A 24,631-nucleotide genomic window follows, 5' to 3' on the forward strand; every position below is an offset into this window, starting at 1 on the left:
AAAAATTTGCTCTCTGTTAAAACTTGGTATGAAATGTCTCCGTTCCAGAGGAGTTGTGACAATCTCCAGCCCCTTAAGAAACATATCACAAATAATATGTAGACACAATTAGTGAGGGAGAGGAATTATTTAAACTCAGTACCAATGTGGACACAAGAACAAATGGATATAAACTGGCCACTAGGAAATTTAGATTAGAAATTAGACGAAGGTTTCTAACCATCAGAGGAGTGAAGTTTTGGAATAGCCTTCCGAGGGAAGTAGTGGGGGCAAAAGATCTATCTTGCTTTAAGATTAAACTCGATAAGTTTATGGAGGAGATGGTATGATGGGATAACATGGTTTTGGTAATTAAATGTTCATGGTAAATAGGCCCAATGGCCTGTGATGGGTTTTTAGATGGGGTAAGATCCAAGTTACCCGGGAAAGAATTTTCTGTAGTATCTGGCTGATGAATCTTGCCCATATGCTCAGGGTTTAGCTGATCGCCATATTTGGGGTCGGGAAGGAATTTTCCTCCAGGGCAGATTGGAAGGCCCTGGAGGTTTTTCGCCTTCCTCTGTAGCATGGGGCACGGGTCACTTGCTGGAGGATTCTCTGCTCCTTGAGGTCTTCAAACTACAATTTGAGGACTTCAATAGCACAGATATAGGTGTGAGGTCTTTTTTAGGAGTGGTGGGTGAAATTCTGTGGCCTGCATTGTGCAGGAGGTCAGACTAGATGATCATAATGGTCCCTTCTGGCCTAAATATCTATGAATCTATGAATCTATGAATCTATGAGGTCAGGACTAAGTGGCTGACTTGGCAGTTGCTCTGAATTTCTTTGCATTGGCCAGTTTTAGTAGTAAACCATAGTTTAGTTTACCATTTGTGTGTTAACAACTTAGAGCAGGGACCGGCAACCTTCGGCACGTGGCCCGCCGAGCGGTTTGTTTACCTGCCACGTCCTTAGGTTCAGCCGATCGTGGCTCCCACTGGCCGCAGTTCGCCGCTCCAGGCCAATGGGGCTGTGGGAAGCAGTGGCCAGCACATCCCTCGGCCCGCGCCACTTCCCACAGCCCCCATTGGCCTGGAGCAGCAAACCGCGGCCAGTGGAAACCACAATCGGCTGAATCTGTGGACTCGGCAGGTAGACAAACCAGCCCAGCCCACCAGGGGGCTTACTCTGGTAGGCCAGGGGCCAAAGGTTGCCAATCCCTGGCTTAGGGTGTCTGTGCTTCTATTGTAGTTCCAAGCTTTTATGTTTGTTTGGGTGGGTTGATCATTTCCCCTGAGTGTGCTACGGAGATGAATTGATTTTTTTTTCTAGAATCCCAATATACAGTCCTTCATATTTGTCACCTGTATTTTATGCAAAGATCTTACAAACTTGACACCTAGCACTGAACTCATTAAGGGCCTGATCGAAAGCCCAGTGCAGTCAATGGATGACTCCCATTAAGTTTAATGGGGTTTGGATCAGGCCACAAATCAGGCAGTGATAAAGATAGGATAGAGCCTACTTTTGATATGTGCCTGAAATCTTGTTCTGAGCCACATTAACTTTGAATCTTTGGGAAATGGGTTCTATGGTCATGAACGACCAAGTTTTGGCTCACAAAACAAAATAGACTATTTTGCATGGCTATCATACAGAGAGACACAATCAGTCAATAAAACTCTTTGTCCCTCTTGACTGTTTCTCCATGTGTGGTAAATATCAGAGGCATCACAAGGCTTCTGTGATGCCATCATTTCTACCAAGAATAGCATGGCTAACTCTGGAACTTACTCCATGATAAGAATGGATCATGAGCTGTGACGATGGGCTTCTAATGTAAAGACAAAATTGTGCTATGAGACAGATTTCACCCTGGTATAAACTGATGTGACCCCCTCCACCCATTCATGTAAATGAGAGTTGCATCAGTTTATTCCAAGGTGTGTTTAGTCCTGTATTACTAGTTCTTTGCCAAAAACTGAAGTAACAACAGAGCAAAACCATTTATTCTGTCCATAGGGAGAACCTGGAAGACCAGGCAGAACTGGAGAGCGTGGATTACCTGGACCTGCGGTAAGAAAGAGCCCCCAAGAGAGCTCTTCTGAATGAAAAACCAGCTTGTTGATTTTGCATTTTGTTAACTATACCACCAGACTGACTATGCTACTTAATATGTCTTAGTTTCTGTGCTTCATTACTCCATCGTATTTGTAATTTACATATTCTTCTATGTTTATATGTTTAGGGCCACAAAGGACCCCCTGGTATGCCTGGATTCAATGGAATGAAAGGTCACAGAGTAAGTATTATTGTAAGGTTATTTTTGAGTGAATTACTCTAACTGAATCATTATGTAACAGGCGCAAGCACTCCCGTTTGCAGAACTTTTGGAAAGTTCAGATCTGAACTCCACAACTGAATCAATGATATCAATTGATACGCTAACTGAATCAATTCTTCTCTCAGTAATGGGCCTTTTGAAAATCTAAAACCCTGGCCATGAACACCCTATACTTTGGGAAAGTTCTGATCTGGATTCAAAATGTGTCCCTTTGTCCCATCTCTGCTTTTCTCTGCTTATTTTGATTTACCAATAATACTGACAAAAATAAATTACCTGGATGTATTCTTAACTATGAGCCAAATTTTGATCCCTGTATTTACATTGTTGAGAAGTTACCCAAATGAGCAGTCCTATGGAAATAAATGGGACTACTTGTGGCACTAAATACTCATCTGTCTAACAAGGAGTTCATAGTCTATTTCTAAGCATGCACTGATCATCTTTTGCATTTTTATGTTTCTGAAACATTTTACAACAGGATTTGTTAAAACTATTTTGATTTTCTGTTGTATTACTGTTTGAACCAATATAAGCCATCTTCCTACAATGTAAGATGTGTCAGCTTTTCAGGTTAAAAAAAAAAAAGGATGCACTTGAAGTTCAATAGTGATCAAGGATTATCATGTTTTCAAGAGTAGAAATGAAATGTACGTTATTTTTGGTTCCCTTAGGGCTTTGATGGAAGAGATGGTGCCAAAGGCGATAGTGGTGCTCCTGGTCTGAAGGTAAAGCGATTTTGTTGCAGCCTCTAGAAAGTATGTAATTTTACTCTGAATCAATAACAAAACTGTATTTTGTGTATTTGCTTCTGTAAAACCACTTACGCTTTTTAAGTCCTGGCTGATCATGTCCATATAAATAATCAATTATTCTAGGGGAGTTTGTTGTCTGCAATTGCAGCACATCTCATATGATTTTATAACAGTAACGGAGAAAAGATGGAGATTCCCATGTCTGAATAGTATGTTCAACTTCATTACTTTAAAAAGATGCTTTACTGATACACTTCAGACCCAGTTCACCTCTGTGTTACTCCAGCTTAATGCCAGAGTAACTCAATTGATTTTAATGGAATTACAGCCATGTAGAACTGAAGTAACACAATGATGGATCAGGCCCCAACCCTTTCTGTTTTAATATTTTGTGCCTGAGGTTGTCGAGACGTCTCAATCCCCATTGACTTCAGTAGAAGTTGAAGAAGCTGAATACCTCATAGAAGGTGTTTAGCATCTCAGAGGATTGGGACCTTGATTGTTACTGTGTGTCATCCCTACAAGAGATCACTAATGAAATATGGTAATAAAGATTAATGCTGTCAAAACATGATATTCTCTTTATATAACAGGGTGAAAATGGTCTTCCTGGAGAAAATGGATCACCTGGGCCAATGGTAATTTTTTTTCATTATCATTTAATTGGAAGTTACAGTAACTGATACTTTTTCTGCTTAGTATTTCTTACTATGTTCCGCTCTCTTCTGACTTTATTTCTTAAGAGCTTGATTCTGCCACCCTTCACACACACTGAGTACTGCTTACCCATGCAGACAGCCCCACTGAAACATTTCGAAGCAAAATTGTTTTTCTTCTTGTTGTTTGTTACATGGTGTCTTTGGAAATCCATTTCCCAAATTAATAATCGTATGTTCTTTAGGGTCCAAGAGGTCCAGCTGGTGAAAGGGGGAGACCAGGATCTCCTGGTTCTGCTGTAAGTAATTGGAACAAAACTACAGGATTGCTATTATTTCTGTTGCACAACCCAACAGGTGTACAGCATGCTTTTTAGACACACAAAATAAAAGCTCCCTGACTCACAGAGCTTACAATCTAAGTGAGATGTAGTACATCAAATAGTGTATAGGAGGATATGGCAGAATATATAGTTTCCGCAAAATCATCATGAAAATTTACCAGCCAAAGATCAATGGTTGTAGTAAAGGGCATACAGATTTGTTACATGCCATGTGTCCTTAATGAGTCCTTCTTTATATTGTATGCTAATATATTATACTTTGAGGGTATAAGTTCAGCCAACAGGGTGGGCAGGATGGAGTAGAGGTCAGCATTACAAGACTAACTTAACAAAGTGACTGCTGTAGAGAAGAGTGAGACTGTGGTGTCCCAGCTTGGCTTACAAGGGGAGGTCGTAATTAACACTAGCTAATGCAAACAAGTCTCAACCTAAAATATAACAGAACAGGGACTGTTTATGCTAGTACTCAATGTACTGAGCAATGAAGATGTCTGATACATCTACAGCAGAGGTAACAGGCCTTAAATCATTGTTAGTTCTCTTGTGCCACATTTTATCCTTTCTCTGTGGTTGTAAGCTATAGTCATTCAAGAATGCATGACATCTATTGCTGTCTTATTTACAGGTCACACGCATTATGTTTTGCTTTATTAAGCATGATTGCTATGCATTAAAGAATTTCTGGTGTCTAATAACATATTTCCTTGTCTACCACTATCGTATCATTACAGCAAAGTGCATGTACAATCGATAGGCCCCTTTTGGATATTATTATTATTACTACTGCTACTACTATTGTTATTTAATATAGTATGCCACCATACCTGAGGAATTGTGTGTACCTTAATAAAATATATAGGAATGCATGGACACACAGAAACATGAAAGTTGAAAGTCAAGATCATTGTCCAATATCAAAGTGCTTGGCTTTTTAGCCCCAAAGAGAATGTTTGGTATGTGATTATGTTGTATTCTTTTGGTAGGGTGCCCGTGGTAATGATGGTACTCCAGGAACATCTGGACAACCTGTAAGAAACTTAATTATTGTTTTCCCTTAACTATTGTATTGCTTAACTATTTTTCTCTTGCCCATGTGCTTGATGTGCTACAACGCCACCCACTAATTGGACATGGTTTGCCTTATGAACTGGTGTCTTATGCAATTATACTTTTCAAGAACTTTATGCTTATTATGATTGAAAGATAAAACCTTTATTTTTGATGAAGAATAAAAAGAAAATAAGAGAAATCATGATCCTGTAAATAAAAAGGATGTGTATGTATATCCAAGCTTTTCTCTAATTATTTACTGACAAAGATAATGGAAACTCTTTATATGGGCCAGATTTGGAATGATTTCATCATATAAGTCACCCAGCCCTAGCGCTAGACCATGATGTCAAGCTGTCTAGACTAGCTCACGAGCAAGAGTGCCAACCTCAGGGCAGACTGTCAAGGAACAGGGCATAAACCCCAAACTGATGTATGTTCTATAATTAGATTTCATCAACCAAGTAACAAGTGTGAACTCCGGTCTATCTTGCCTTTGTGGTAGATTGACCCTTACCCCAAAAATCACAACAATATTCAGGTTACTCCCAGTCCCAAAGGACCAGTCATTTACTCCAGGTCAGTTGTACCTCAGATCTCAAACCAAAAACAATGCTTGTAGCCAGTCCTATAATACTAACTAAAGAGTTATTAACTCAGAAAAATAAATGAGATGGTTATTTACAAGGTTAAAGCAGGTAAACAGACACACACAAATGAGATACAGTCTTAGATTTCAAAAGGTAATCGTAGCTACTATAATATGCAAGCTCTATATGTCCTTTAGCGCTAGCACAAGCCAAGCAGTTGGGGATCCCTTGCTTATGCTTAGAAACATTGCCCTCTCCAAATTCCAAGCAGCATCCTGATATAGTTCCTTCTTGTCAGGCATTTTTATTCTCTTCCCCCAGAGTTCAAGCTGATGGGATGAGTTCACACGCAAGCCCCTTCTTCATGAATGTGGGGGAGAGCAATCAACAAAGTCTTTGTCCTTTGATGCTTCACACTGGCTCATTTGGTCTCAATAGGCCATATAAACCATGGGGTAGCCCAACTTTTTTATTTTTCCAACTACTTAGAAATTGTAATAGTAGCAACCATATTCTCCTCTTTTCCCTCTCACATGCTTTCATTCAAGTGATCTGTTAAAATAGTTTGTGTAATATCATCTCGATAATCATACTTTTCAAATTGAAATTATTCAGGTACAAAAACATCCACATCTGATTGAAAATGTACATTGAATAAGGGTAACTAAAGTATAGGTGTGGTATTTTAAAACCACCCAAATTTCATCTTCTAGAGTATGACTCATATTTCTTGATATTTTGCCAGATGTTTTTTTTCACGACAGAAAAAAACTCTCTCAGGTTTATTTTCAAATTAAGATTCATTCCATATGACCGTCACCTCTTGTAATAATAACTTTGCCTTCTTTATTTAAGGGTCCCCCTGGCCCTCCAGGAACTGCAGGATTTCCAGGCTCTCCAGGTTCTAAGGTACCTATTTGAAGATCTATTTTACCATATGACATATGTCTACATATATACCTCAGAGATACTGGTGTGTGTTTTTCACTAGATGGTTCCTCACTTTCTGGCTGCTGTCACATTTCTTGGAGGTCTATAGCTGATGTATTTTCATACACAGAATTAGGCAAATCATGTTCACTTCACTCTCACAGGCACTCCCATTGCAACCAATGCATGTGAATGCAGTGAGGATTTGGCCCAAGGCCTGTAACATCTCTCACTTCTGCATATGTTTTGGAAGTTTCTCCAAGATACTTTCATGCTGACCTCTAGACACATTTACAATACAAGTAATACAATCATCCAGTAGTACTACTAATTTTGTGTGTCAGCCATTCTAATGTGAAGCCCACACCTGTGCACATCACTGTCCTTGCAACTGTTGATTTCTTTATCCTTCTCCTTTTTTAGCCCTTCTTCTCTGGAGACTCTCTCTGCTCCTCCATGTTAAATATACAAATGATGTGCTCTTTTTTATTCTTTTCTTATGTTAAAAGGACTAAATTGCAGTCTTGTTCCTCTAAGGAATACTGTAAGGTGCAGGATGGGGCTTTGGCAACTAGGTAAAGGTACTCTGATGCATTCTACCTGCACAGGAACGAGGCAGACACAATGCCTTATAGTGCATGAGGGGCAATGTGCTTTCTATCACTCTTTCGAACTGCATGAGACAATATGCAGTACGTCAGCAAGTGCTGCCCAGCACATATTGCCAAGTTCTAGCTGGCTGTGTTCCCTTAGATCAGTTACCTGCCCACTTTGCTCAGGATAGGCTAGTGTCAGCATTCTGCCTGGGTCAGGCAAAGGTGCACTGGCTGAGGAAGAGGTAATGAGGCTAAAATGTTAATATTATGCATTGGGAGCAATACTAGAGGGAGTTCAATTTGCTCTCATACCATCTTCTTCATAGGGTGAAGCTGGTGCTCCTGGTTCCCCAGGCTCTGATGGTACCCCTGGACAAAGAGGAGAACCTGGTCCACAAGGTCATGCTGGTGCAGCTGGTTCTCCTGTAAGTAACAAACATCACATAAGTCCTCGGAAATATTGTGCTGGTTATACAAACATATTGTTATGATTACTGCCATACAAATTGATGATTGCAAAGTGCTATGGAATTTTTGGATTTAAGGACACTGTGTTAGCATTGATTAATCATTTCTTCTTTCCAGGGCAATCCTGGAAGAGATGGAAACCCAGGTGGTAAAGGTGAAACGGTAAGTATCCCACCAAATTGTCATTTTTTACAACGTTATTGGTCGGGGTTACAGTTTTGATTACACAGCATTCAGTAATGCCATGCTTTATTCATATTAGTGTCCTTCAATCCCACACAGGGCCCTGCTGGTATTCCTGGTGCTCCTGGGTTGAGTGGAGCCCGTGGCCCTCCTGGTCCCGCAGGTACCAATGGAATTCCCGGACAAAGAGGCCCGTCAGTGAGTTACCAACATTCTTTTCATTACTAAGATAAAACAAGGGGATAAATTCCCCATCACCTGCAACCCCCAGTAGGGTTGCACAGGTGTACAGGAAGTCCTCGGACTTACGACACAATTCATTCCACAAAATTGTGTTGTAAGTCGAAATGTTGTAAGTCAAAAACACTTTTGCCATCGGAATCAATGGTAGGATTGAGGATTAAGGGGGGATTGGTTCCTGAACCAAGGCTTGATATACTATTTTCACCACAATAACCCAGTTTTTTGTACTAAATGAATTATAGATGACTAATGTTGCAACATCAATGTATTTACTGTACACTGTATTTTGTAAACATCATTCAAATAAACATATACACTCACACATGCTGCTCAGGATGCTGGCAACACAAGCTCAGAAAGCCAAGGAGAATGGCACACATGCTGAGACTCAGCCAATCACGGTTCAAGCTTTCTGATTGGCTGAGCCTCGAGCCAGGAGCCAATCAAAAACAAGTGGCAACCCTACCCAGCAACAACCTATCCTGATGCCTCTAAGCCAATCAGAAGTGACCCCTTCCAGCTCCTACCAGTATAATGCAAACAGGAAGTGATTTCAAGCAAACTTTATGCAAATTGAGTGTCCTAAGGTCAAAACAAGCATCGTAGGGGTGAAATGGGCAGTCAATAGAAAAGCGTCATAAGTGGCATCCAACGTAACTCAGGCATCATAAGTCTGAGGACTCCCTGTACGTGACAGAAGAATATGGCTTCTGGAGTTCTGTTAGGAGCCTTCAGCCATTTCCCATATATTTGAACTTGCCTAGTCAATTCTACTGTTACGAATTACACCTGGTAGGACACGCATACAACTGCTGCGAATTATACCTTGTAGGACACGCACACAAATGCTACGAATTACACCTGGTAGGACAGGCACACAAATGCTGCGAATTATACCTGATAGGACACGCACACCAATGCTACGAATTACACCTGATAGGACACGCACAGTTCGAATCTAGGCTGAGGCACAGAAACAAAGTCCACAACTGCAGAGTTCCCAAAAAACACTAAGTTTATTACGCTCGAGCGTGGTGCCCCCCTGCTAGCCAGGGGGGGACCACGAATATAGATTATACAAAGGTTATATACTTTTTAGCAAAGCATGTTGCCCTCGTTCATCGGAAACCTTAGCCAATAAACAAACCCTTGTCTTATCTACCACCTATCCCTGCTTGGTGCATTCCTCGTGCTATACCAGTATGTTAATTACACAGCATGGTCCTAAAGCCATGCATCGGTAACTTTTATTATCAGAATGGGAGGCCTCACATCAAGGCCAAGAGACAGGGAGTTAGAGACTGACAAAAACCAGATACTGGGAGTCAAGGCAGGCTGGAGACAAGGAGGAGGATTTTCACAGGGATTCAGTATCTAAGGATCACTCCTCCTGGTGTATGATGTGCCGGCATTTAAACAATGGTGGGCCCCAAACCAAAATGAAGTCACATGTGCTAACTTTTCCTTAACACTACCATCCCTTTGCAATTGTCTATTATAATTATCCAACCAACAAAACAGAAAAGCACAGCAAAGCAAAAACTTTGGTAACAGTATAATATTGCAAAGCCATAGTAAAATTACAGATTTTTGTCCATCATAACTATTCCAAGTGTTGAACCTTATTGACATCTCAACATATCTCAATTGACATACAGTAATTATATCTTTGGGTGGTAGGAGGATGTATCTGGATGGCCACTCAGATTTAAACTCACACCATTCATCCATTTCTAATTGTTACATATAAAAATTTTCATCTTTTTTATTTCTAAATTTCCTTGGGCCTGCCCCTATGAAATCTACTCATAGTGTGTAAAATGCTTATTATTGTATTAACATTGAAATTAACGTGCTGTGTCCTGACAGAATTACTCCATAATTCCTCAAACCTTATTAATGCAAATTCCCATTGGCATCCAGCAAAACTGACATCAAACTTCCAGTGATTCAAAACCAGAATGAAACCTAGGGTTTGACCCAATGGAAGCACTCACCTGAGTAAGGGTTACAGGATCATCTCTTTTACAGAGAGGATGTGTAACCAGCTCCAGTAGGAGTCTTCCACTTCTGTTTGACTCCTGTAAGCAGATAAACCATAAAAATGAGCTGACAATTTAAATGCTGAGAGATATATTTCTTATTATTATTGTTATCTAACAAACCTACCGAAATATTCTGTTATGTAGAAGCATTAATGGAAGTGTGTTCTGTTTAGGGTGAACCTGGTAAGAACGGTGCAAAAGGAGAGCCAGGCTTACGAGGAGAGCGTGTAAGTGATTTTCTAAATATTCTAATTTCTTTAATGCATCATCATGTTTTACAAGCTTATTAATAACAGTCCTTACCCCAGGCAAAACTTCCATTGAACTCAGTGAGAGTTTTGCCTCTGCACAATATGTTTTCACTTGTTCCTGCTTTGTCACTAGGGTGAAAATGGTATTCCAGGTGCTGCTGGTCCTCCTGGCGAAGAAGGCAAAAAGGGTGCTAATGGTGAGCCAGGCACAAATGGTTTACCTGGAACACCAGGAGAAAGGGTAAGTCACTCCAAGTTACCACACTGGGTAGTTAAATCATATGTCACATACCATGTACCAAAACTTGGGATTCAAACTTTGAATCCAAATAGATATTGAACCAAACTTCCAGATGTGAACATCCCACATACTGGAAAACTTCAGATCCAAATCCTAATCTAGATCTGCTCTGCATGGCTTGGGTCTTTCTTTACTTTAAAATACATTAAAGTTATTCTTCTTTTCATAGTTAGAGGGTTATTAATCTTGAAAAAACTGGTGTTTCTACCCAAAATTTTGAACCGAATAAGAACAGAAAAGTATAGTGTAATATGTATTAAAGATGCCAAATACAATCCCGCTACAATTTGTAGAATGACAATGAAATTGAATTCCTGCAGATCAAATGAACATGACAAAGTTTCAACTCTTGAAAGTGAAATTAAGATTGATTCATCCATATTCAGGATAATTAGCTGATTCTTCTGCCAACAGTCTTTTAACAATTAGATGCTACTGGTTTGTATAGAGTTTTATCATGGAATAATTATTGAAATAAATTGTTCCAGCATCATCAACAATGACAGCCTGCTGCTCATTTTAATTTCCTGTTCCCACCTAAAACAAATTAGAATTGAGATTGATTCAATTTTATATTCACTAACTTTGGAAAGTATTTTGGAAAGTTGTGAGGAAATCAGAGATGCACAGTGAACAAAATAGGAGGAGGTTGAATGCATGAGTGAACTGCAAATGGAAAGTTGTCTTAAAACAATGCAGATAATATTAACTAATGTCATCAAAACATTGCAACCAAAAGGCCTTCTTAAAGAATGATAGAGAAGGAAAATCACTTTTCAAGGCTGAAATATGTTAATTTTTTAACATGAATTTAAGGAAATCCTAAAGAATAGGGCCTATACCAATGCCCATTGAAGTCACTTATAGGACTCCCTTTGACTTCAGTGGACGTTGGATTAGACCCAAAGTGCACTGTGCATACAGAAAAAGGATCTTGAATCTGTACAGCCAGGATGGAATGTCATCTCCATGTATCTCCTTCACTGAATATCACTAAAATGTGAGTAAATGTGGTTGGTTGAGAAACATCAAAGTTTGTTATTACAACATTTAAAAATATTTGGATCTATTTGTGTGAACAGAACTTTGCACATGATCTTTCAAGAAACCAGCAGATGTTTTTGATTGTCTCTGCTACATAGGTAGACTTTGCATGATATTTGATCCACAGGAATAAAATGTCTGCTCTCTTGCTTGCAGGGTACCCCAGGTTCCCGTGGCATACCTGGTAGTAATGGACTTCCTGGAGAAAAGGTACATGCTTCCCCAATTTCATGAAATCCATTATAATAATGATCATTTAAATAGCTTTATTTACTTATTGTGAATGTCCAATGTCCTTTTTAAAAATATTAAGGGTCCTGCTGGTGAACGTGGTGGTCCAGGCATTGCAGGTCCAAGAGGAGCTCCGGGAGAACCTGGACGCGATGGTGGCCCTGGTCTTCCAGGAATGAGAGTAAGAGAGAATGTTCTTTTAATGTGCTATTAAGATAATTTGATGATGATCTTTATTACAGGTGACTGAGCTGGTTTGATTCAGCAGCCAGAGCCAAATTTCCAATGGGATATCAAACCTTTTTGAGATTTTCAATCCGTGTCGATATCTATTTTATGTATTTAATTAATTATATTTACACCCTGTGCACTTTGTGGTTGTGGTCAAAAATGGAACTAGAAGTGCAAAAAATACTTTAAGGACACTCCTTCTTATGGGATTTCCAACCCAGGTGTTCAAGCTCAAGAGAATTAAACAATCTGAATAAATTTTGGATAAGTATTCAGACTTCTGGGTACTTAGCTAAACCCCTGAACCTTTGACTGTTTGCCACCATATCTGAATTTCAATTAGCTCAAAATCCTTTCAGTACATTTTGGTGATTTTCAAAGCAATGAGTTAAATCCTTTCCTGAGTGCATTAGGGAGTGTCTGAAGTTGAGTTGTAGTAACCTCCAAAGCTGCCCTCGTGCCCTTCCACAGAAGTGTATTTGGTCAGTGGACCATATAATACCAAATCAACCAGCACTGACCTGCCCCACTCCCACAACATTTCTCTACCGTTGGGAGCAGGAAGACTATATGAAGCTGCACTCCGTAGGATGCAGGAGGTACCAAACTGTTCAAGTTACAGCTTGGCTCTTATAGTTTTTGACCCTATATAAAGTTCCATTGGATAATTTTATATTTAATCTAATTTTATATAAAATATAAAATTTGAACATTATTTTTTTCTGTTATGAAGCATTTAGTAAATGTGCTGTTTGGTCTTTGGCATAGCATATTTGATGCCCATAGACTCAATCAGAGAGAAGTTATAAGGCATTAGGCATAAAAAGCAGAAAAGTAAAATGTGCTCTACTGAGAATTAGTGGGTACTGGTGACTAATATTTGTAAGTTCAAAGGTCAGCAACCACTGATTTTTCCATACAGGCTTATGAGTTATTACATTTTACAATAAAATAGTTTTTATTGGAAATCAATGTGATTTTCAGACATACAATGTGATATACATCATATATTTGGTAAATTGAAGAGCAAAACCAAAATTACTAAGAACGTGCTATTAAATGTAGTTGTATGTAAACAATAGGGACTTAATGAAAATGCTTTCATTGCATACTTTAATTTTAGAGAATAATGATTGCTTTTTGGTGCCTAAAGCAACTTCATTCCCTCTATCGAATATCTCCGAATGGGCTGAATCCCTATTAAATTAATTATTGAGCAGCTTGTCCCTTGTAAATCCAATGGATTTCTTTAGTGAGCCTGAAATGGTTTTGTAAAACTAACTGTAAATAATGGTGTCTGTATAGAATGTAATCTAACAACATTAGCTTTTTCACTAAAAATTAACATATTTTTTCTTCAAATGAAGGGTTTGACAGGAAGTCCAGGAAGCCCAGGACATGATGGCAAACCCGGCCCTCCAGTACGTACATTGCACAAATATTATATGATAGTACTGTCACTGGGCTTGCCTTTGATCTCACTTAACACCATTATCACTCCATTGGAGTCCTGGTGTAAAATGTAGGCGAGATCAGAAACAAGTTCATTAGTTGTATTCTGTGTTAATTTTACAGTGACCGACTATTCCATATGTTTTTCATTGTAACGGCACTGTCCAAACTTTGTTATTTAACATCACTATAAACACTGACTCCTCTTCCACAGGAGTTTACATGTAATTTAAAAAAAATCATAAAAGTGTATTTCAAATGAAAAGTTAGCCAAAAATAACATAGTCTTTGCTCACCTTTTAGCTCTTCCATTTGATTTTTTAAAACATTTCTCTATTGTTCACATAATCATTTGTTTCTTCTAATTGTCGCTATCTCTCTCCTGCATCAGGGTAATCAGGGAGAATCTGGCCGACCTGGTCCTCCAGGCCAATCAGGTCCACGAGGTCAACCAGGTGTGATGGGTTTCCCAGGTCCTAAGGGTAATGAGGTTAGTGTAATTCCTTGACTTAAAAAACATATACTTAATGGGCCAGGTCCTCTGCAGTTGTAGATCAGTTTAGTTCCATTGATTTTGATGGTGCTACATTGATCTAATTCTGCAGATGATCTGGCCCTATATCTATGAAACTCTCATTTTAACTAGAGTTTGAATTAGAAACATGTATTTTAAATGTGTCTGGTCTTTCCCTTTTTAAAGGGTGCGCCAGGTAAGAATGGAGAAAGAGGTGCCCCTGGACCCCCTGGCACACAGGTCAGTTTCATTTATCAGCTTCTCTTTAGTAATAATTCACAATGTCCTCTGTGATTTTAATCCTTTTAAAAATTGCACTGATCCATAATCAGTCTCATTTTGTGATTTGATAGGGTCTTCCTGGAAAGAGTGGTGATATTGGCATCCAAGGTCCTCCAGGAGTCGCTGTAAGTGCAATGTCCAGCATCTCATAAAAGAAAAGTCTTGGAACAGCTGATATATTTTCTGTAAAAAACACATGTTAATATTTCCCAAATACTTTTCAACTGCTTAGTGTTAGTGGTCTGCAAAGGGAGTGTGAACCTTGAGAGAGAACATTTTCTTCTCTGATGGAGAGAGAAATTTCCCATTAGTTATAAAGACAGAAACACCTGGTGGACTAACTTGTCTTTGTTTGTTCGTTAATAAGTACTCAGTTTGTTAAAGATAACTAAGACAGAAGTTCTGTTCATATAAACTGAAGTGAATGGAGCTGTGCCAGTTTAAACCAATTTAAGGATTACTGGAGAAATTTACAATTTCCTTTGGCAGTTTACCAGTGTTAAAGTTAGGTAACCTGGGTGCTGTATTAGGCATGTCTACGAAGGTAGTCTTTCTGCTGGAATTTTAGCTGATGGTAAGAGAGGAAAGATGGAAAGAATCTTCGCATGAGCTCCCAGAGGTACTGGCCTCAAGAATTCACAATACCTCTTTGAATGCAGCAAGATGAGCATGGATGAGTATGACAAGATGGCGTCCCCCTTTAGAAGTGGGACACTGCCGTGCTTCCTTGTCTACCTGCTCCTTCTGTGGAAGCTAGCAGAGCTAGCCTAGAGCAGAAATTTCATTTAGGGGAGCATAAGGAGTGCCATTATGTGATCTCTTCTTCCATTCCACAATGACTTACTCATACAGTTGAGTCCCTTGTGTATTGGAAAAACATCCATAAAGCAACTTGTGAATGTCTTGGGAAGTTTTAATATTTTTGATTTTTTTATAAAACTTTCACAGTAGGCTTAATGTTGCAGACCTTATTATTGTAAAAAAAAATACCAAAACAAAACCTTTGACTTTAATAGTTTTATGAGAGTATAGTCAGCAAGATCAGAAGGGTCTGATAGTCACATGACAAAAGCTCAATGGTGCTAATGGTTCACTTTTATGCTTTCATTTTTGTCTAATTTTGTGACTTAGAATGTATGTGGCATTTTAACTACAATATGAATATGTTAAGAATTCTTTTATGTGTAAGAATGATGTTGATGAATTTTGTGTTGCCTTTTTGTGTCCTTCCAGGGTCCTCCTGGTGAAAAAGGAGAGGCGGGATCTCCAGGTCCATCTGGCTTCCAGGTGCTGTTCATTTCTTTTATTGCTTCCAATGCAATTTTTTAAAACAGGCTAACAAATAAAGAAGACCTTAAATATATCAATTAGGGCTTGTTTTCTCATGTTTTGAAGTGAGAAAGGTCAACCAAGATCTTCATGTAAGTTAGCTGATCAATATCTGGCAAGCCTGACTGACTCCGTGAAGAATGGTGATGGATCAGTGGGTTATCTATATCTGAATATCTGGCTTTCCAGTTACACCTTCCTCATTTGCAAAATATTAGATACAATTACACAATTATTTTCACTGAATTATTTCTGTGTCACATTTTCTCTGACTTTGGAGAATGCACAATTTAGGTTGGAAAACTTAAATTACAATAGATAGCTCTCAGGACAGTTGTTCGTATTCTGCTTTTCTCTAAATCACCATGCAATATCAATCATATACAGATATTTCTATCTAGGTATATATAAAATATTTATTTATGAAGTGGTGTCTTTAATTTAAACAGGGATTACCCGGTACTGCAGGCCCACCTGGAGAGAGTGGAAAGCCTGGAGAACCAGTAAGTTGTCCTTTCTTCTTTTGGAAATCAAGAAATCAAAATACAAATATAAGAACAGCAATTCCTTTCAGGTCCCCTTTTCAGATGCAAAACACCTTAAAAATAGAGGAATCTGTATTTTTGTGTCCTGGGAAGCCGTGATCCATCACAGGGTCTTTGTGCCACAGCACTGAAGGCATTATCGAGGGTGGGTGGGTTGGACGGGTGAAGCCAGAAGGATGGGGATTTGGTCAGTGTATCCATTATAGCGTACCTATTGGCCAACCCCCTATCAGAGTACAAAGGCGGTGGAGCAGACACTGTGGCTACTGAAATCATGATGAAATCTGTCATACTGTGTGGGCACATGTGGGCTAACAGTGCTGATCCGATTGCCTCATCTCCCTTTTCTGCCCCAGATATACCACCTGAAAACACACCCTATGACAGCACTCTTAAACCTGAGAAGGCCACTATATTTTGACATCCATCTCTGGAATTACCATCCTCTTGAAAATGGTATTTCCAAGAATTAGATCATAACAGGAGCCAAACTGGGGTAGTTTGTATGATCACTATTAGGGGTAAAATTTGAAGGATGCCAAACACCATTTTTTGAGATAGGTTTACTGTGTAAAATGTAAAGTATATGGGTTAATAATATTTCTTGCATTGTAAACAGGGACAAAGAGGTGAAAATGGAGCCCCTGGACTCCCAGGTACTAAGGTAAGCATTGCAACAATATTTTTATGATTAAATATGTGAAGGAGAGAAGGTAAATAAACGCAGAACCATCGTACAGGCCTTGGGAACAAAGAACTAACGCATTTTTCTTTATGGCAGGGTGAAAATGGTCTCCCAGGTGAACGTGGTCCACAAGGTGCTCAAGGTTCCCCTGGAGCAAGAGGTGGAACAGGTCCTCCTGGCCCAGAAGGTGGCAAGGTACATACTTTATGCTCAACCCTTCACTGTGTTACATGAATCATTCAGGTGCACATTCAAATTTCATCTATATTTCCCCAATACACTTGTAGGGTCCTGCTGGTGCGCCTGGCCCCCCCGGTGGTACAGGGCCACCTGGTTTGCAAGGAATGCCGGGAGAGAGAGGAGGTAACGGAAGTCCTGGACCCAAAGGAGAGAAGGTAACTACTCCTTTTTTCCTATTAATTTTGTGAAAATACCATTTCAGCTTCAGACAAAGCAGCAGATTTGTCATATATTCACTTTTGGCCTAATTTCAAAGGTGCTGAGTACCTGCAGTTCCTACTGACTTCAGTGAGAGCTAAAGGTACACAGCATCTATGCAAATCGGGACATATATTTTCAAGACACTACACTATGTGAAAATGCTGAGAGATTCTCGGATGGTGTAAATCGGCATAGCTCCACTGAAGCCAATGAAGTGATACCAATTCGCACCAAAGGAGGATCTGGCCCATTTTTTCTACTCCTGTGTGGTTGAATCCATTTTGAGTATTACAACTGATTTCCATGTCTGACTGTGTATTCTTAGGCAGAATGTTATACTGAATGCCAGATTTGCATTACCACAGTTAGAAAATCCAGTTATCGCGATACCCTTGTGACATTTTCCTCAGTAATTTTCTAAATCCCTTTTGATTCATGTTTGACAGGGAGAGCCCGGTGGCAGAGGTGGTGATGGCTTCCCTGGTAAAGATGGACCAAGGGTGAGTATAACCTCTCATACTGTGTGAACATTCTTATTACATGTGACTCAGCTTCAACAGCTGTTGAAGAGTCATTTACAATGTAAGTAAAGTTCTAATGAATGACCATCATTGTGACAGGTACAGCAAACCTCATCATGTCCAGGGGAACTGATTTTGTTAGTGCAGGTTTATATTTGTAAAAAAATTAGATTTAATCCTTGTTTCTCATAACTTACATTTTTGATCATGCAGGACGCTGATATAGTATAAAATAGAATCTTGATTACTTGAAGCTTACAGATAAATAAGGTTCAGTTACTTAGGAAAAACATCCAGATGAAAGTAGCTGCTGGTTTCTCCAAAGTTAACTGGCTGAAGAGGACAAGACTGAGGTGTGGGGGAGAGGAGTATATAAAGACTTCCATGAAGAATACTTCTACAGCATTTTATATATAGTAACTAGATGAAATATGCAACTTCATACAACACATGAAATAAACCAGGCATGGTGCATCAACATGATGAGTCACAATAAATATAAAAAACTAGTTTATGGGAAAGTTATGATTGCCAAGGTATGTTAGATTTTCATTGTCTTGATGTAGTCATTTGATAGTTTCTTCCTTACTCTGTGCCTCATCATATGCCCACTGAACTAAGTTTCTAACCTCCCACTGACTTCAGTGGTGTAGGACCTAGCCCTCTGCCAATAATAGAGGATAAAAATGGATCAGGTACTATGGAATCATGAGAAATTTGGTAAATTGTCTGGAGGTAAAGCTAGCTGAATGGATAAATTCCAGTAAATACCAATGGAATTACTCCCATTGACTTCAATGAACATTGGGAAAACAAAGTCAAGATGTCTACGCAATCCATCGAAGTGTCAATGTAACAAAGAAGTAGATTGTCTGCTATTAAAATAACTAAAAAGCCATATATATACTGAGCGTGAGATGCAAGTTTTATTGATCACAATACATGAAAATAATACTCCTATACTAAATACATTATTTTCTAATTTTGTAGGGATCTGCAGGTCCCATTGGGCCCCCAGGTCCAGCTGGCCCACATGGAGATAAGGTAGTTTATAACCTTGTGTTGAAATGAGGGTTGTGTATATATGTCTGAGATTTCCTCCTTAGATGGAGGAATAATTCTTAAACAAACATCTTTCCATTCTTTCAGGGAGAACCTGGTTCAGCTGGACCCCCTGGTCCTACAGGTGCCCGTGGTGGTCCTGTAAGTGATCGTCCTTTTTGTTCAGTCATAACTCTACTGTAGATTCTATTACCTGGGTGAGATTCAGCTCTACAGTTAAGTGATGTCTTCAAGAACAGATGGGGCCTGATTTCAAAAGGTGCTGAGCACCTGCATCTCCTATTGACTTCAGTGAGATTTGTTCTGGCTCAGAACTTCTGAAAATCAGACCACTTATTGTTAAAGCTATGAAAGATACCAGAGAAGTGGGAGAAAATCTGAGATGCACAGTTTCTTGGTATTTTCATCTCTGGTTGAAAATATCACTAAATAAATAAATAAAATTAAATCCTAAAAGTTTTGAACTATTAGTTAGTTTAATGGTCTAATTTTGTATGTTTTCTATTTTAATAATTAAGTAAACTTTTCAAAATTCACTTATTTCATGGTGTTCATTTTCATATTGATAAAATGGGCCAGATTTTGATCTCAGTTACACCAGGGTGTAACTGGAATAACTCCACTGAGGACTTACACGGATGTAACTGAGAACAGGATTTGGCACAAGGCTAATAATTATCAAGAGTGACATAATTAAACAGTTTGAAAGTATAAAGTTCAGTAACCACATTTAAATTTTATTTCAAGTAGGGGCATGATAGAGTAACATGAACCATGTTCACCAAAGAGTTCTCACACATGAGATGTGAAGAATATTTTTCTCATTCTTACATCTAGCATATGTTTCTTTTCTGCAGGGTGATCGAGGTGAACAGGGCCCCCCTGGGCCTGCTGGCTTCCCTGGAGCCCCCGTGAGTATAAATACCAAACAAACTTGATACTCAATTTTTATTTTTAATTCATGTTAGTAATAACTGACCATATTCGTGTCCATCTTAGAATGATTTACCAAGCACAGCATGGCAAACTATAACTCTATATTCCACTTCTATATTTAATATGTATTTTAATTATTTCCCTTTGTTTACTTACTCAGCCATACTTCAAGATTCCCATCCCCTTCCCTACCAAATTCTCTTTAGTGAGATTTAGAGCAAGAGACACCTATCAATACAGTCTGCAACCAGAGCTGAGTTTCTAAATTGTGTGTCAGCTCCTTAGACAAGAGTATCTGGGTCTTGGTTCTGATCTCACATTGGATTTATATTATCCATTGCCTTCAATGGATTTATAACTTATAGCCATGTATTCTTAGTTAACAAGTGGATACATCCAAGGAAACTCAACTACCTTCTGTCTCATAGCCCTTTTAACAAAACAGAATTTATAAGAATTTATTTGAATACAGGGACAAAATGGGGAACCTGGTGGAAAAGGAGAGAGAGGCCCTGGTGGTGAAAGAGGTGAGCCTGGTCCCGCAGGAGCTGCAGGTCCTCAAGGAGGCCCTGGTGCACCAGTAAGTATTAAGTATTCATTGTTACCCAAATTCAACTTCAAATTTCTTTCAGTTATGATATTAGTTTGAGCTGTTTGAAATGCATAATGCATTGACACATCTTAGAATCTTATCTGTTGTTGACGGTTTTTCATATCAGATTACAACGTTCTTTTCATTCACTGTAGGGTCCAGCTGGTTCCCAAGGAGCAAAAGGAGAGCGTGGTGCTCCAGGCAGCCCTGTGAGTGTTAACCTTTTCTGTCAGTCTATCACTGGTAGACAACACTGCTGATTATTACTGGGGCAACAACTCCAGCACGATCTGCAGCAAGCACAGTGCATTGGTGGTCTTGGATTGGCTTTGGCATAACAAACTTCTCCTGCACAGGAGTAGGCTGGAGTAACTAAGCCAAACCATCTATGGCCTACTCCAGGTCACCTGCGATTTTGATCTGAAAGACCACCTTGGCAATTTTTCTTAGACCCTGAGATATAGCTGAGATCTTCCAGCGTCAAAAGTTAACATTGGGACTGTATGTTTAGTTATCATGGAAATTTATTCAGCCCTTGTACAAAATGGCTAAATATCACCCAGCCTTGCTCTGTTCTTTGCCTTAAGCCTTTGCCATGATTTTGAAACCACAGCAGAGATGTATTGTGTTAGGAAACTCAGGTACCAATCAAACTTCTGATATTCCCTCATCCTTTTTCTTTCCTGTTTTGTTGCCAATGTTTTAAAATTGACTACTACCCTTACTTATGCATTTCAGGGTTCATCTGGTTTCCCAGGTGCCAGAGGCATGCCTGGTCCTCCTGGTAATAATGTAAGTGTATACTTACCTTGCTGTTATATCTAACTCATATCACTATTACAGTACATTGGCATAAATAATACACAAGTATACTGAAAGTAAAGTTTCTTCTTTGTCTTAACTTCACAAAAATGGGCTTATCCCCATCTCACTTTGCTTTGGATGGCAACTCTTTCATTTATTGTCCTGATAGTCATTGTGCTTGCTCCTCCAAAACCTACTGAACTCAGTGAGGTCTCTCCATTACCTCCAGTAGAATTTGGGTTATTTATTTATCTATCTGTTTATGGTGATCATAAATGTCCTATTCTCTCTCTTGCTCTTTATGATGCAAGAAATGTACAGTTTAGGATCTTGACTTGTAGTGTTTTCTTCTCACCCAAAGCCTCCTTTCTTTCTATCAGTGATTTTAAATTGTGTTCCATAGATCACAGTTGATCGTTTAGGCCCTTTTTGGCTGCCTGCAGAATGAAACAATTTTAGAACCAAGCAGTTAGAGGGAGGGGTATTTGGAAAGAAGATGGTCCATAGGAGCATCATTCCCTTGTGGAGGTGACCCACAATATGAAGATCAGATAACTGAAAATCTACACTATCCCATTATAATCACTATTTCCTGCATATTACACTTTCCCAAATTTTTGTAGACCATCCCTGTCCCAAGAAAAGCTATTCTATATTACACTTGTTCACACCATATGCGCCTTCTTACACCATAAATACTGGACTATGACTTTGGACTCTTTTTTTTAAAACGAACTGAAAAATGGACATGGCAAAAGTTGGATAAATCAACTAAATTCCATTAAAAATTAGCATTTACCCACAGTTACCATACAGTCTTAAGTGAGAAATGACATAAGAAAAGTTCCTGCTTCCTGTCACACCGTGAGATTTTTCTTAACAGATTCTTATGTCTTTTCAATATTCCATAGTCACAGACAGACCCAAATCAAAGTTCTGCTTCACAGTTAGAAAATCATGACCATGAGAAGAATATGTATATATAATCTACCCCCAGTAAATACTGGATAATAAAGTTCACATTTTTTGGCCTCATCTAAAGTCCTGTGAAGTCCACAGAAGTATTTCCATTGGCTTCAGTGGGTTTTGGATCTGACCTTTTATTGAAAAGATCTCATTGCATATATGTTCCATCTCTTTGATACCAGGCACCCCATACCAGGGCTATGATACAGTGACAGCGAGAGTCTGTTCCGGGTGGGAGATTCCAGAAATCAATCAGTACCATCAATATGTAGGAATCCCTCTGGCAGAGCCCTGGTATAAAAATATGCAGTTCCGCTTCCACCCAAGACTTAAAATATCAAGAGGAAAAAAAAATCTAGATTTAGGTGAGGGGATAGGCTTTTATATAAAATCAGGCCAGCCTTTCCAAATGTAGGTGCCTAAAGTTAGGCATCCAAGTCTGCATTTAGACACCAAAACAAGTGATGTATTTTGCATAGGTTCTGAACTCTCACAGCTCCCACTTACTTTAATGGAAATGGTCTGTGTTAAATTGATCATGATGAAGTAGTATATAGTGTTGTCTCATCTAGTATATCCAATATTGTATCTGAGTCTTCTCTCTTTAAAATTCATGTATAGGGCAATCCAGGGCCACCTGGTAATGTTGGAGCTCCTGGAAAAGATGGTGGTCCTGGTCCGGCAGGTAGCACTGGTCCGGCTGGTAGCCCTGGAGGTGCTGGTCCTAAAGGTGAGCCTGGCCAACCAGGTGAAAAAGGTTCACCAGGTTCAAGAGGAGAAATGGTAAGTAAATTATTTCCCAGCGTTCATTAAACCTGTGAATAGAAATTTAATAAGTATGTCATCAAAAGAAGATAATGATTCAAAGTCATGTTTCAACTGAGTACCTAACACTTATTTATTTGAAATATTTTTGACAGGGTCCACCAGGTAGTCCAGGCCCCTCAGGTATAGTTGGTCAACGTGGTATTGTGGGACCTCCAGGCCTTGCTGGCAGACCAGGTGCTCCTGGCATGCCTGGCCCAAAGGTAAATGGAGGTTTATTGACATAATTTACCCTCAAAGATAATGCAGCTGACATTATGCAGTAGATATCTAATAGAGTTTCAGCCTTTCACAGAATTACAGAAATGTAGAGCTGGAAGACCTTGAGATGTTTTCAACTCCAACCCCCTGTTCTGAGGCAGGACCAAGTGAAACTAGACCATCCCTGACAAGTGTTTATCTAATTTGTTCTTAAAAAACCTCCAGTGATGCAGATTCCACAATAATCCTTGGAAGCCTATTTCAGAGCTTAACTACCCTTATAGTTAGAAAGTTTTTCCTAATATCTAACCTACATCTCCCTTGCTACAGATTAAGCCAATTACTTTTTGTCCTACCTCCGCTGGACATAGAGAACATTGATCACAGTCTTCTTTATAACAGCCCTTAACATATTTGAAGACTGCTGTGAGGTCACCCTTCAGTCTTCTTTTCTCAAAACTAAAGATTCCAGGTTTTTTAAACCTTTCTTCATAGGTCAAGTTTTCTAAACCTTTTATTATTTTTGTGACTCTTTTCTGGACTCTCACCAATTTGTCCACATCTCTCCTAATGAGTGGGCCCCCAGAATTAGACACAGTTTAATGACAATCCTGAATTCCACATGTAATGAATGTGACAAAATTTCTTGATAATAGGCCAAATCCTGAAGTCCTTACTTGGTTTGTACTTAGGCAAATTCTGACTGATGGCAAAGCTAAGTGAAAATTAAGTAGGGACTTCTGGGTTTGCTCCAGTAGTTAGAGAATGGCACGAACTATAAAGTTACTATCCAGACTAAACTTTCCCTGTATTGAGTGGTACTTGAATCTGGAGTTGTCTTTGGTCTCTACTACTAATATTCTTGGATTGTTCTGAGGATTATCTAAAAGTATATGAACATCCTCACACAACTGAAAAACAGAATAATTCACTAGTAAATCTTCATAAAACGTATCAAAATTCTGACACATCATGTCTCCAGTTGTACCACACTTCTCTGTTCTCTTTAACTCATTATTCAGTGGAAAGGCCCATGCAATTCATGAGTAGTTCTTCAGTGTTAATGCCACTCATTACCAGCTATTCATTTGCTAAATTTTCATTATGTACCTTGCTCAAAAAATATAAGACAAACAGAACATCACGTTCATCCCACATCTGTTGGGCCAGATTCTGTTCTTATTTATTCCATAGTAATCAGTGGAGTGGCACTGGATTTTCACCTTTGTAGCTCT

General features: G+C 39.1%; 1 protein-coding gene across 1 annotated transcript in view; it reads left to right on the forward strand.

Annotated features, from left to right (window-relative positions):
- The window catches only part of COL3A1 (collagen type III alpha 1 chain), a 69,494-nt gene that overhangs the window by 35,057 nt on the left and 9,806 nt on the right, over positions 1-24,631 (forward strand). The window contains exons 9-40 of the mRNA XM_048869429.2: positions 2,002-2,055; positions 2,228-2,281; positions 2,998-3,051; positions 3,672-3,716; positions 3,980-4,033; positions 5,062-5,106; positions 6,574-6,627; positions 7,571-7,669; positions 7,830-7,874; positions 7,995-8,093; positions 10,357-10,410; positions 10,568-10,675; positions 11,936-11,989; positions 12,093-12,191; positions 13,609-13,662; positions 14,085-14,183; positions 14,394-14,447; positions 14,561-14,614; positions 15,723-15,776; positions 16,268-16,321; positions 16,983-17,027; positions 17,145-17,243; positions 17,336-17,443; positions 17,936-17,989; positions 19,001-19,054; positions 19,160-19,213; positions 19,930-19,983; positions 20,481-20,588; positions 20,756-20,809; positions 21,339-21,392; positions 22,992-23,153; positions 23,291-23,398. Of these exons, the coding sequence (XP_048725386.1) occupies positions 2,002-2,055; positions 2,228-2,281; positions 2,998-3,051; positions 3,672-3,716; positions 3,980-4,033; positions 5,062-5,106; positions 6,574-6,627; positions 7,571-7,669; positions 7,830-7,874; positions 7,995-8,093; positions 10,357-10,410; positions 10,568-10,675; positions 11,936-11,989; positions 12,093-12,191; positions 13,609-13,662; positions 14,085-14,183; positions 14,394-14,447; positions 14,561-14,614; positions 15,723-15,776; positions 16,268-16,321; positions 16,983-17,027; positions 17,145-17,243; positions 17,336-17,443; positions 17,936-17,989; positions 19,001-19,054; positions 19,160-19,213; positions 19,930-19,983; positions 20,481-20,588; positions 20,756-20,809; positions 21,339-21,392; positions 22,992-23,153; positions 23,291-23,398 (2,241 nt within the window). The remainder of the gene's footprint in view (positions 1-2,001; positions 2,056-2,227; positions 2,282-2,997; positions 3,052-3,671; positions 3,717-3,979; positions 4,034-5,061; positions 5,107-6,573; positions 6,628-7,570; positions 7,670-7,829; positions 7,875-7,994; positions 8,094-10,356; positions 10,411-10,567; positions 10,676-11,935; positions 11,990-12,092; positions 12,192-13,608; positions 13,663-14,084; positions 14,184-14,393; positions 14,448-14,560; positions 14,615-15,722; positions 15,777-16,267; positions 16,322-16,982; positions 17,028-17,144; positions 17,244-17,335; positions 17,444-17,935; positions 17,990-19,000; positions 19,055-19,159; positions 19,214-19,929; positions 19,984-20,480; positions 20,589-20,755; positions 20,810-21,338; positions 21,393-22,991; positions 23,154-23,290; positions 23,399-24,631) is intronic.

This window comes from Caretta caretta, chromosome 11, assembly GCF_965140235.1.
Source record: "Caretta caretta isolate rCarCar2 chromosome 11, rCarCar1.hap1, whole genome shotgun sequence".
Taxonomy (NCBI): Eukaryota; Metazoa; Chordata; order Testudines; family Cheloniidae; genus Caretta; species Caretta caretta.